Source organism: Chelonoidis abingdonii, chromosome 14 (assembly GCF_003597395.2).
Source record: "Chelonoidis abingdonii isolate Lonesome George chromosome 14, CheloAbing_2.0, whole genome shotgun sequence".
NCBI lineage: Eukaryota > Metazoa > Chordata > Testudines > Testudinidae > Chelonoidis > Chelonoidis abingdonii.
In genome coordinates this window covers 29,996,939-30,010,542 of record NC_133782.1, presented here as the reverse complement: position 1 = coordinate 30,010,542, position 13,604 = coordinate 29,996,939, and the positions used below count along the sequence as shown (strand labels likewise).

The following is a 13,604-nucleotide window of genomic DNA, read 5'->3' as shown; positions in this document are numbered from 1 at the left end:
TGAATTACCTGGCCCACTGCTACAGTTCTTCAAAACCATCCACGGGACTACAACCAGTACATACAATAGCCTCAAAATGCCCTTTGCCTCACTGGAGCAGTCAGTCCTCATTTGCCACCTGCACAAAATCTACACAAAACTCTCCCCGGACAACACAAATACAACCACCCACACACCACCACAATCAGCACGTAGAATAACCCAACCATAACTCTGAACATCTGCTAAGTCGGCGTGAAGTGATGGAAACAGCTACCTGTATGCTTGAGAACTCTGTTTAAAATATCACCAGATTCCATCATCACTGGGATTTGCAGTCTGTTACTGTCCAATTTTTAAGTTCACCACCTTTTTTTAAACAACAAAAACACCCACACACCCCTTTACAGATTACATCTGTGCAACAGCACAGGTTTTCATCTACTAGTTTAAAATTAAACTTAAGTTACGATAACCTATGTTATGGCCTAACCTTACTATAACCTATTAAAATAATTTAAACAAAACACAAACATCCACATCAATACATCTGCTACTGAAGTTTTAAAGAGAGGCAGACCACTGAACTGGTGGAAGTAATTGGATAAGGACCTCGAACCAGAGTTTGTTGAAGTGTTAAATTGGCTTTAACAGTAGTTGCCTCTTCTGCGGAAGCAAAGTTAATTATATTTTCATTTCAATTTATTCAACTAACTCCGTTCAATGACCAGCTCATTCAAAGTTAAACTGATTGGGAGTTGAAAAAGCAGGAAAGCTTGTTTTCTTTCTCCAATATATTAAAAGAAACTGAATGAGGGAGCATGGTATCTACTAGTTCAAAAATCATGAAGGACATGGTGATCAAACAATCAGTACAATTCACAACTACAGATAATACTTCCTTTGTTTAATAAATCAATTAGTTTTAAATGCACGTTTTAACAACTTTTTTCCCTTATATGTATAGGACATTTAAGTAGCTTTATTTAATCAATAAAACAATGTTGCATATTTTTAATTGAATTCCAATTTCCATCCAAATAGAGCTTGAAACAAGTAAAAAAAAACCATAATAAGAAAAGCATCATTCACCATTTTCTAACATAACAAGGAAATGTAAAAATTAAGAATCTTTATAACTGCTTAAATAAATCTACAGATATAATGTATCCTTCTGGTTGGCAAAAAAGTACCAGATTTAGCATAGAGACTATATTTAGTTGAAAATCAACGTGTTTTAATGATTGCCAACCAATGGAGAATCAACTAAAGGAAAGTAACTAAAAAGCAGAAAAAAAAGATCAAAATCAATTATTTAAATCAAGGTTCCCTGCTTGCTGGTTTAAATCATGATTAAAATCGATAATTTACATCCTTTCCCACCCAGGGTGGATTACTGTTGATGAATTACATATTGGATTTGTTTTTGTTGATTCATATGTCAACTTTGAATAAAAGCTGCACTTTGCCCTCAGTGTAGGACACATAGTATCAGGTCTTGTCAAATAAAATAGAGCTGTTAGATATAATCCTACACTACATCTTCATCCTTGCACCCTCAAAAGCCAAGGCCCTTAGTTCAAGTACCACCATTTTGAGTGGCTGCAATTCCATCATCAGCTCATGTCAGCCATGGAATTCTGAACTTAGAAAAAGAAAACCTAAGTTAAAATTTTATTTGAAAAACAATATTGTAGGTTTATACATTTACACCCTGACCCTGCAAACATGCAAATGGCTCACTTCAAGCATGTGTGGAGAGACAACTGAAATACTCAGATTTAAGCATTTGCAGGATCAGGAATATATTCAGTTAGTTTGCTTAAACAGCCTGAAGATTTGCACATTCACATTAATGTATTAGATGTCCTTGGATCTTCAGCCATAATGGCTTATTTGCCGTAGAATAGCCATTTGTCACCATCCAGTGGCCACCACTCATGCATACATACACTTTACAAAAAGATTCTGAAAAGGTCACTCTGCTGCCCACAGCCAGTGCAGAATGCAGCAGCATGATTCTTGAGAGGTGTGAGGAGAATCTTTTTGGCCCGCCCATTGCTTCACTCTGAATTTGCTACTTGTAGATGTGGGCTAAGTTGAACATTTAGATATTGACACTGAAGCCCCTAAATAGACTGGATCCTAATTACAAGAGCTTCCAGGAATGTCTATATACAAAAGCCCCAGACTGCTCATATTTCAAAGTGTTTCAGTACAGCAAAAAGTGAAACCAGTTCGCCTTCCCTTTGCTGGCATTTTAACTGATTGCATTGTATGATAAAGCCTAGAAGGCTTACAACAAAGTAGCAGCTTAAGATAACATTCAAGATACAAGTCAGAAGTACTCAAGGCAATAAGAAAGCTCACATAATGGTCTGAAGTTCAAAAATGCTGAGCACCTGCAGCTACCAATGCCTCCCAAAAGGGCATCATCAGGTGTTCAAGCACCTCTGGAAAAAAAAATTACAAACCATCAGGGACTTTAAATGTAAGCAAGTTCTATATACAAATATCTCAGCTATTTGTTTAATTCAGTATACTTAACAAACAAGTCATTATTATACCAAAAAACTGCGGTCAAAACGTGACCCAAGATTTAGTCTATTATGATTTGAAACTCCTTAAAATATTTAATCCTCAACATTCAGTTTTATTCCAAAAATGCCAACTCAATCTGAAAAGCCGCACACGTGTTGCTTCAGGATTTCCAGCAAGAATTTAAGATTAGACAGATTCCGAAGTTTTGCCCAATACAATTTCTAGTTCAGACTTTGGTCTGGACTGTTCTCTTACAATGGTTCTCAACTTCTGATATCTAATGTAAAAGGGTTCTCCTGAAACTCTAAGGAAAAAGAGGCATTCTATTTAGATCACACCAGTGTCTTCATAAACATGACTACATGCAGGCTAGAAATCTTAAGTCCACAATAGTGATAAATCCACATGTAGCTCTTATATAGCCCTTCACAAGCACAGCTCACTTGGAAACTGTGACAGAGGTCAATGAGTTGGCTCACAGTCACAAACCAAGTTAGTTCAGGGACAGACAGAACCTCGGTCTGCTTCCGAGCCTAATGCTCTAATGCACCATGCTACCTCCTCATCAGTACCTATGAAATAGACTGAGAGTCTCCCTCCCAGGGAAGTTGTATTTTCCTCCACACTGGCATAGCAAATCGTAGGTGACTGTGGCCAAACTGGCATTAAACATTTTTTTCCTTAGTGAGAGAGAAAAAGAAGACTGACATATTGCTCTACAGCAAGATACTGAATAAACCCACCTGACACCACTGTAAATGCTTCCCTGGATAATAGACAAGCACTGGCTACACCTATGGTACTGAGACATTATAGCCTGTCACAGCATCAAAACATCTTCCCTCCACCGCAACCATCAACACCTACTCAACTAACTTCTAGGGTGCATGTGAATCTATGAAGATTATAATCAAACTAAACTGTTCTTTTTTGTTGATGATGATCGTTTTGGTAAAAACCTCCATGGAATGCAGAATTAAAAGAATAAGCATAAATGCGGAAGGCTTACAACATCACAATAAAGAAGCCTCAGACTCTTGACAAGATGAAGACAAGGTTTACTACTTCCTTTCTGATTCCTCTGGACTTGTGTTTAGAATGCAACACTCTAATAACTCGGACATATTACCTTGATTAACTTCCGCTCGAGAAGGACACAAATTTTTTTTCTGCTGTGCGTTTTTAGCCAGAAGTGTGTGTTTGTCATCACTCCCTGTGTCAAGCTCTGAAATTGTGACTGCAAGGATCCTACAGAAATTGGCAAGTTGCTGTTGATCAAAACTGGATACTAGACTTGCAAGATTGGGAATATCTTCTAATTGTATCATTTCCTATAGAAGACAAAACAATGCATTGATTGTTTGATGTAATAAACCAACAGTCTTCTCACCAAAATCAACGTTAACAGAGGGAACATATAAAAATTAAAGAGCCTTCCCCATCAGGATTAAATTGTTTTAAAATTTAGTCAGAGATAAGGGTAGATGGGTAGCAGAAGTTCCTCAGAGTCTGAAAGGGGCTGTGAATCCCAACCTAAGGATAAGATCCCACGTGTTCACCAATTTATGAGAGAACATCAATCTCAAATCTTTTTTTTAAAGTAAAAACAGAATTGTGAAAAAATAAGCATTAAGCCAATTTTAGCTATTCTGAAGTTTCGGTATTTTGTTGGTTTGTATTCCCAAATTTATTGAAGTTAAATGCATCTATAGACGGACTGCACTGTCAGATATTTTTAAATTATAGTTTAATCTGTGATAAAGGAAGATTCTGAAAAGTAACCAGAAGGAAGGATCAGACAAGCGTCTAAGCATCCTTCAGAAAAGGTAAACATCAAAATATATATCTTAATTAGTCAGGAAAAAAACTAACCCTATAACTCCAAAACCCTATCTAGAAGGCAGAAATTAGCTGGACACCGAAGTCCAATTACTGTATTTCACCACTGCAGAAATATTAGCAGAGGAAAGGGAATAATTAGTATGCAGCAGTGACACCCTCTAAGAAGGGATACTGCCATATTATTCAGGGCTATCATTTAGAATTTATTAAAAAAGTACTACAGACATTTTTAAAAACTGAGCTGTTTTGAAATTAGCAGGACTCAGTGCATGAGAACCAAGGAGTAAAACTGACAAAACTGTATTTTCATTGTTCAACATATCATCTTGCTGTTTCAACTTTAATACAACTTTTTCTTAACACAAGGAAGCTTGGCCACCAATATTTTAAATATTACATCCCTTTAAGGCAGAACTGTTGTTCTAATACCCAGTTACATTGCACGAAGTCCAGAACATTACATTAGAGCAGACTAAAAGCCACCACGACTGACAACTTCTAGAAAAAAAGCCGCCTTTCAGGTCAATTTGGAAAAAAGTTTAGTCTGACATATGCATTCTTCAGTACTTAGTGATGAGAATGAAATTCCCAAGGTTAAGACAGAAGTACATCTACTTTACAAATGCAACAGTGTCAAGAGATGAATTTACATTGGTCCCTGACCTGATTATAGCACATAGTGTAGATGAGACCTTAAATGTATCCTGCCCAAGGTTTTACAATGGTTATATGTCTCCAACAACATTTTATTTGTAATACTAAACAACATGGTAACAAATGGCAAATTTTCTCCAATGCATGTTCACAAAAAAACACCACCACACTATTAACATAACTGACTTTTCCCTTCTAGCACACAACCCTGAACAGTTACCTGAACAGTTATGCAACCACGATTATAGGAAACATCCACAGACCTTTTTAACTCCTAGGATATCTTCAATAAGCGTTGCTGTTTGCAGAAATGTTTTTTTGTTTGTCATCAATGTAAACAGGAACAACACAAAATCATTTCTTTCTGCCAATCGTTTAGTGACTCCTTCAGTCTAGAAGAAAAGCGAGGAATGGTTAAATACACCCAACAATGGCAGGTGGCTGCACTCGCAAATCAGATGTGATAATCATACATAGCAAGCCAGTTTCACAAACACACTCTTGGTTACCTATTCAGCAAGTCCTAGAAGTTGGTGACAAGCTGTCCAGGGAGATGAACAATTCAGCTAATCCTCATGGGGCCTGCTGAAACTACAGGTCCCAGAATGAAAAACTCCATTTTGACTTGAATTGTTTGCCTACTTGGAACAAGATTAAATGTTGCACAGCTGGACCCTGCGTTGCCTGTAGGCTTTAGCTCTCTGTTGGATCTGATAACAGTTGCATTAATCTCTATTTTAGGGAAATTAGATGTGGCCCTCAGTCTCTTGCCTAACTGCTAACATACTTCTCAGTTGAACAGAGTTTGCTCAAAGTTTCCACTGACTTCAATGGGGCCAGGATTTCACCCTGATCACTGGTTGGAGTAAGGCTGCTCTTGGGTTTAATTCAGTATTTTTTATTCCAAAAACCTTACCCCAAATGCCCGAAAAGTGGTTTGTTCAGAGTTCAGCAAAACTGACCATGTACTAGTGGCCACAGCATAGAAACAAGAGGTCATCAAGTCCAGGCCCTTATGCTGAGGCAAGATCAAGTAAACCTTGACCATCCCTGTCAGGTATTTGTACAAACTGTTCTTAAAAACCTCTATTAATATGGTATTGAGCAAATGATATCAGCATAGATATCATACCTAGATATAAAGGGAATTAATCCAGAACAGCACCAAGACATTACACAGTTTTACAATCCTGAAGCAACCCTCCATTCAAATCCATCCCAATAATCCAGAGAGGGCACTACAATTGAAATGAGTTAAGTCAGCCAGCAGCTATTCCATGGATTGCAAATGTGATCATTTTTAGATCAAATGCAGCTATCAGAAACTACCTCTATTTTCCCCCTTAGCAGATCAAATAACGAATGCTCAAACATTAGCCCTTGCCACTTTTACAGGGTCTCTGTATTGTTTAGAGAACACTGTGTACTAACACTTTTGTAATGTTAAGAGAAAGTCAGTTTCCCTAAAATGGCTCCAACCCAGAAATTACATGCAGCATTTCATGAAAAACTACTGTATTTTAAACGTGCTCTCAGACTTGTGATCATTTATCCACTAAAGGGTTATGACTAACTACACAGTACTGAAAATACATTACTTACTGACAGTGTTTTAGTCATCAGATATGCACTTTAGGCCTCAATTTGAGCCAAGTTCTCTGTAGATTTCTAACCAACAGCCCTTCCTCTGCACTCAGGCTCCAGTGATTGACAAAGGATATTCTGCATATGAATTGTTTGCAGGATCAGGCCCCTAACACTCTTGGTTGACTAGGCCATTGAATGGCGCACAGGCAGAGATGCTCAAATTAAGAGGTGGGCACACATTTTTCTAATTTTGATATTTCTGTTTTAAAGTACAAGAGCTGAAAATCTCTCTCAGATGGGAACATGAATATGTAGACAAATGCCCACAATAGTGTGTCTGAATTACTGGGCACTCAGCTACTGCAGTGGTGCATTATAGAAAGGCCCTATAAATAAAACACTACTTAGACAAAACGCCCAAACACAGAGAGTGGCTGAATATAGTAGGTCCAGATATGTAACCAGACTTCGGAAAATGTTGCAAATTAGAGTTGCATTATGTCTTTAAATTATGTTTTAAAGCAAATATGCTTTCATTTCTAGGGTACGTGCAGCCAATGCCGAAGTGTGGAACATGTTTGTTTGCCAAGAAGAGGAACATACATATTTTTAAAAAGGTAATACTTACACATATGCAAGTGTTGTACAATATGCTTAAGCAGTCCTTGATCAGGTCGTCACTTACTATAAAACAAAAATAAGACACCAATTCATTACACAATTTCCAGAACACTTAATTTCTATGTTATTATCACTGAACATTGTGTATGACATTTTATATATTCAATTAAACAGCCTGAAATTGATATGCAAAAAAATTAAAGCTGCAGTTAGCAAGCAGTTAGAAATGATTAATGAGATACCCGACCAGTACAGTCCAAGAGATTTAATGGCCTGAGGACATGTTATAGAGCATGCTAATTCTGAGCTAAGTCCAACAAACATCAATCTTCTAGTCTTTCCCTCCTTGGATTAACCACCAACAACTAACATGGTTTCAAAGAGAACGCATTTTCCCAGCGTAAACGAAACCTTTGACAGATTTTATCTTGATATTTCACCTGTAAATCTCAGTTTCTTCACTTGAGAAGTGAGGAGGATATCACAATAATACTCCTTCTCAGAGATACTTCAAGGGCCACAGTGTCAGGTAGACATGGAAGATGAAAAATACAAATATTGAGCCTACTGAGCTGCTTCAGCAGACAAAATGCTATTCTGAAGCAACTAGTTAGTTCACTTTGGCACACTCCCTTTATTATATAGTTAGGAAATTACTATTCATTACATGTCTGGAAAAATATGATTTGCTTCACTGACTCACTCAACAGCTCTGTACTCTAGGGACAACATTCTGGAGGGATTGAACAAGAGCTATACAGCCACCAGTAACTTCAGTGGAAGTTTCTAACATTTGTTGACCTGCCAATGCCTGGAAACCAAATTTATGCATCAGAAAAAATACAGACACTAAAACTATGCCTTAGACACATACTGACTATAATTCACCCCCTCAAATTAGCACTACAGAGAATGACTGACAGTTTTCCTATTTCAGGAAAAGTGAATCATTTGTTTAGTAAAGAAAAGGTGAAAGATATAAATAAATGGAGGAGGAAACGAGCAAAGATACTGAAAAACGGCTATTTAATCTTAAACCGCATCTACTTACTTTTCTGTTTTTTTTTCTGTGTAATAAGAGTTGGTCTCATAAGAATTTCCACTAGAAGCTGTAAAAATAAGAGAATGAACTGAAGCGTAGAGTCATTTTAACAGACAGACAATCAAAAAGCCACCCAAGACCCATGTTTTTTATCATCTCTAAATAGCAAGCCCCAAATCAATCCAATTTCCTAAAGAGCTATAAATAACAGCGAGAGTGAATCACTACAAACATGGCCGCCTCAATGTACTTCCTTTCTGGTTGCATGAAATATCACATGGCCTGCTGTTAAGCTATTGATCTTGTTTTGGAGAAAGTCAGGCACTGCAAATGCACTTGTAGCGCTGCACACATTCATACACACTGAATTTTCCCAAGAATAAAATAGCAGAGATAGCATATGGCACTATGGGATCCCACTACTGGTTGGTCCTTCGGAACTGAAGTTATAAACATATTAAATGAAGTATTTCAAACTTACTGAAGTGTTTTGTGAACCAAGTGCCCTTTTCCACCCCCAAACAAGATTCCTTTAACAGCTATTCAAGGTAACAGATTGCAGTAATGCCTAGCCCACCAGATTTTAACATCACTTCAATTCTACAGGCAATCACCCCCAGCCATTGCTCTTACAACTGGAAGCAAAAAGAATTTTAGATAAAAAAAGGTTTTCCTTGACTGATGATAGTTAGAGCAAGTTGATTCTCCTCCTCAACAGTGAACAAAGGTAACTAACAGGAGAGATTTGGAGGGAGTGTAGAGAAGGAGCATGAAAGGCTTTCCTTTCAGGTTCAGCACTTGAGATTTCAAACTGCTTAGTGATGCAACAGTGGTGGTGACCTGCTACTCATGTGCCATGTTCTCTATCTTGCCTGAAGAGGGATTTCCTGTGCATGAAGTTCAAGATGATAGCTGTGCTGGAGGAGAAAATTCTTGGATTGGAATGGGAAGTAGAGATGTTACTGAGAATCAGGAAAGCTGAGTAGATCCCTAGTCAACTAGCTTCACAAAACATCAGTACTCCAGGTCCTGAAAGAATACTATTTAGGGGGAGGGTGGGGGGAAAATGTGCCATCAGAGCCCCTATTTCCCTTATACTCCTAGCTGAGGTGACCACCACCAGCAAGGCCGTTTTCATTGACGGGTACATAAGAAAATAGGTAGCCATGGGTTCAAAGGGAGTTCTAGTCAGGCTTTTCATATTAGGTTTAGGTCCCATGGTGGGGTGGGATGTCAGGGTTGGGAGAAAAAAGATTTACTATACCCCTGAGGAATCATTTTGTGATTGGATGTGATAGCAATGAGTATCTCTCTACTTGCTGGTAAAGGCTGCGATAGCTGCTAGGTGGACCTTGAGTGAACTGAGAGAGAGTCCCAATTTTATACTAAAAAGAGAATCAGCACATAGCCTAGAAACTTCAAAAGAGTAGCAGATGTCAAAGAAATTTGTTGGGAATTACACCACGTCTGAAACCTGGACCACTTTTGCAGGTAGAATACAGAGTGTTGTGGATTTTTTACTGCATAGTAATACCCCTTGTACCTCATCTGAGCAGGAGCTTTCTATGTGTTGGAAGAGTCAAGCCTTGAGGCAGAGAATCCTCAGGTTGGAACGCAGAGTGCATTCTTTGTTTGGCGACAGGAGGTATGGAGTGGACTGAAGCAAGGAAAGGCATACAGAAGATCCCTGTCCCACAGAAGAAGTCCCATCCCTGCTTTTGAGAAATGGTCATGGACATTTCTTCTACACTAAGTGGTGAATAGGTTTGGGGTCTGTCTCCCTCCCACCTCCTGGATAGGTCATGGCTTTATCTCCCATTCATGGTCATGTGGGAACTTGCAACTGAGACTGTCTGCTATAGAGTTCTGCATTCTTGGAAGGCAGGCTGCTGATAGTGTGATGTGGGAAATGCACCAGTTCCATAACCTTAGTGCTTTTGCACAAAGGGAGAGTGACCTGGCTCCTCCTTGTCAATATATGTAATACATGCATACTGTGTTGTCTGTTAAGACTTGTGTGTTCCCTTGATCAGTGGGAGGAATTCCTGACCGCCCTGAGCTCGAGGAGGTTGATGTAGGAGGACATCTCCATAGACGACCATTTGCCTTGTGTTGTAAGGTTTAGATGCAGAAGGCTGAGGGTATGCTGAGAAGCCTCTTGATAATGGGTATCAGAGAGCATGAGAGGAGTGGTGGGAGATGGACCTCCTCTGGCTCACTGTCTGATTTGCTACTATACAGTGGCAGGGTACCGGAGAGGATTCCTGCACTTGGAGAAGACTTGGTACCAAAGTCCTGGTGCTGACAAGAGGAGACTCTGGTATATCAGATACCCTGACGTCTCCTGAGTGCTGGAATTCCAATGGAATTGAGTGCGGACTGATCCGGTGCTGTTGGTGGTACGGAGGGAGCCGGGCATCTTGCCTGCACCGAATGCTCCAGTGCTTGCTCACTGATGATGGTGCTGAAGGTACAGTGCATACTGGCAGTGTCTTCTTACTGGTGTACTCTCTGCTCCTGTCTTTTGTCAATTGGTACTGTTGGCCTGGTGCCTGTGTCCATCAGGTCTCTGAGTGCGTCTGTGGCACCTCCCACTCCAGACACTCATGTCCTATGGGTACCATGCCTTCTGGGTGACTCCTGGCATGGACCCAGGGAAGGTTGGCGGGCTGCCTCCACCATGATGATCTTCTGTCTCAATTCCCTATCCTTTTGAGACCTGGGTTTATTAAGTTGTTGATAGAGACCACACTTGTGCAGAATGTGGTCTTCCCACGAGGCAGCATATGCAGCGAGAGTGTTAGATATAGATATATGAGAGAGAGAGCACGCTACTTATCTCATAGAACTGGAAGGGACCCTGAATCCAGCCCCCTTCACTAGCAGGACCAAGCACTGATTTTGCCGCAGATCCCTAAGTGGCCCCCTCAAGGACTGAACTCACAACCCTGGGTTTAGCAGGCCAATGCTTAAACCACTGAGCTATCCCTCCCCTCACAGGGATGGGCTCCTTGCAAGAAAGGAACTTCTTGAAGCCTGGTGAGCTGGGCAAACCCTGTCAGAAAAATGGGTCCCCAAAAAACACGGGGCAGGGGAGAATAAAGGGTTTTTCCATTTTCAAAGAGAAAATAAAGAGAAAAAACCACAATTAAGACTGAAGGAGATTAACTACTAAAAATGCCAAAGAAGTTAACGATCACAAGCAAACTGCTAATGGCTCTGTCTCTAGGCAGGGACAACTGAGAAGGAACTAAGAGGGTTGGCTCCCATGTGCTGGTTAGCCTTGTGGAGGGGCAAAAGGAGGACAGTGCACATGCAGGTCTAAGGGAGAACTTTAGTAGTAGTGTCCGATCAGTTGCACAGGATACAAGCACACCTACAGTGGAGCATCCATAGAGACACTGTTCAAAGAACTTCTGGCCTCAATCCCCAATTCTGCCCCCACTTCCCTACCACATAGCACAGAGATCCTTGGACAGAAGGCACTCAAGGAGTGCCCAATATCATTTGATTAGTTTGGGGAAAAAAATGTTTTGCAGAACTTTAAGCATACAGAGTATTGTTAGCATTTTCTTTTTTAAATACTTCTTTTCACATTACATAAGTTATGTATGTAATCAGAAACTGATTCTTTAACTTAATCTGATATCTGTTTATCATTTCCAAGAATTTAGTTATTTTCTTAAACCCCACGGAAATATCAGGCAGCAATGTAAAAGAATATCATCTTTCTTATGTGCCCAAGATACTGAACAGAAACTCACCAAGTCTTTTTATACCACATGGAAAAGAAAGTTCCTTGCTTTTGAACATGTAATATCTTGGAAAGCACTTGCAAACCAAACAAAGCAGATGTACTCTTGTGGTGATTCTCTTACGAAATCTCTTATGACAGTACAACCAAAGCATCTAACCATACGTGATTTGCATTTATAGTCCCTCCAAATTGTTTGATTTAAAGATACTTCTCCCGTTTACTCTCGCTAAAAGCCTCAGAGGTTTCTTGACTATAGCCATGTTTAAAAAAAATCCTAAACACTTACATCTACTCCTCCAAACAAATCAAACGTGTACGTGTTTGGGAAAGTGGATTCTTGAGCAGCTTTTCTATCTTCTGTGACAAATGCCATGGCCTCCATTGAGAGAAGTGGAGAAATTTCCTGAGAAGAGAGGAAAGAACAAAACAAAACAAAAATACACAATCACATTCAGTCAACACGTTAGCAACGTACAATTTCTGTAACTGCCCTAGAAATAACTGGATGATCAACTGATCCCTAACAGTGATGACATGTATTTTTACTTACTCCACTTTACAGATAGGCATTACTCCATATGCTGAATTTCAAGGACTGAAACTATGACTGCATGAAGTCAAGTTTCTTAACATGCAACAGTCGAAGAGATTGGCTTCCAAGAAACAGGGTGGTATTTCAATAGCGTCAGTGAGTATATATTACCTTGAGGATGCTTTGGCACTGAGAGAAGTCGCTGTTCGGATGGCTGTTCTCATACAGTTTCTGCAACAGCAGGGGAATTCCATTCCATTTTGCTTGTTTATCCCTTTCCTTTAACAAAGCCTCTGTGATCTACGACAAAGGAGAACACCATTGCCTTTCGGACTAACATTTGCTTACCCCTTCCCCATACTACATGCCACCATCAGGTGACCTTATGACTCACCATCGCTATGCTCCCAAATCTGGTGAGCTCTCGCTTATTTTACTCCATGTTAAACCACTGAATGTTTCCATACAACACAAAGGAATAATTGAAGGGGTTCTCCAATTTTAACATAAGTGAACCATAAAAAGGAGGAAAAAAGAATCTGTATTTGGGTACCAAATAAGATTAGTCCAGCACAGAGCGAGAGAACATCCGTATCAGAATACCCAATAGCAGAGATTAGCATTTTTGCCTCAAACCACTGGTCCAGGACCAGCATCTGAATAATCTTACTCGTCCTGAAAGGGTGAGTACTGGTTTGCCAAGGTGTTGTAGGCATTACAGGATGAGAGATCTTTCAGCAGGAGTGTCCCTTAGTATATTAAATATTTCTTTCCACAATTATGATATTGTCTATAGAGTATCTCAGTAGTTCCATTAAATTCAGTAAGTTCATATTTCTCTGTGACATTAGTAAAGCTTTGAGTCATATGTTGTTGCTGCCAGCATCATGAGCAGCTCCTGTTTCCTCTTTCAAGAATTACACTCCAGTGCAGTGGAGAGAAGGTTGGAGTTAAAATAAAATTAGACAGAAAGGCTCTACCAACAAGTAACAAGGAAGAATACCTACACTCCCCAAAAGTCCTCACCACTTCTTTGGCTGAAGTGATCC

The 13,604-nt window shown here is 39.6% G+C and overlaps 1 protein-coding gene across 1 annotated transcript in view; it reads right to left on the bottom strand.

Annotated features, from left to right (window-relative positions):
- Window positions 1–12,809, bottom strand: part of TRPC4AP (transient receptor potential cation channel subfamily C member 4 associated protein) — a 45,720-nt gene extending 32,911 nt beyond the window's left edge. Inside the window, exons 1-6 of the mRNA XM_032789307.2 lie at window positions 12,727–12,809; window positions 12,310–12,426; window positions 8,276–8,333; window positions 7,232–7,287; window positions 5,280–5,408; window positions 3,650–3,851 (exon numbers count right to left, since the gene is read on the bottom strand). Coding sequence (XP_032645198.1) covers window positions 3,650–3,851; window positions 5,280–5,408; window positions 7,232–7,287; window positions 8,276–8,333; window positions 12,310–12,405 — 541 coding nt within the window. The 5' untranslated portion in view covers window positions 12,406–12,426; window positions 12,727–12,809. The remainder of the gene's footprint in view (window positions 1–3,649; window positions 3,852–5,279; window positions 5,409–7,231; window positions 7,288–8,275; window positions 8,334–12,309; window positions 12,427–12,726) is intronic.
- Window positions 12,810–13,604: the final 795 nt, after the last annotated feature.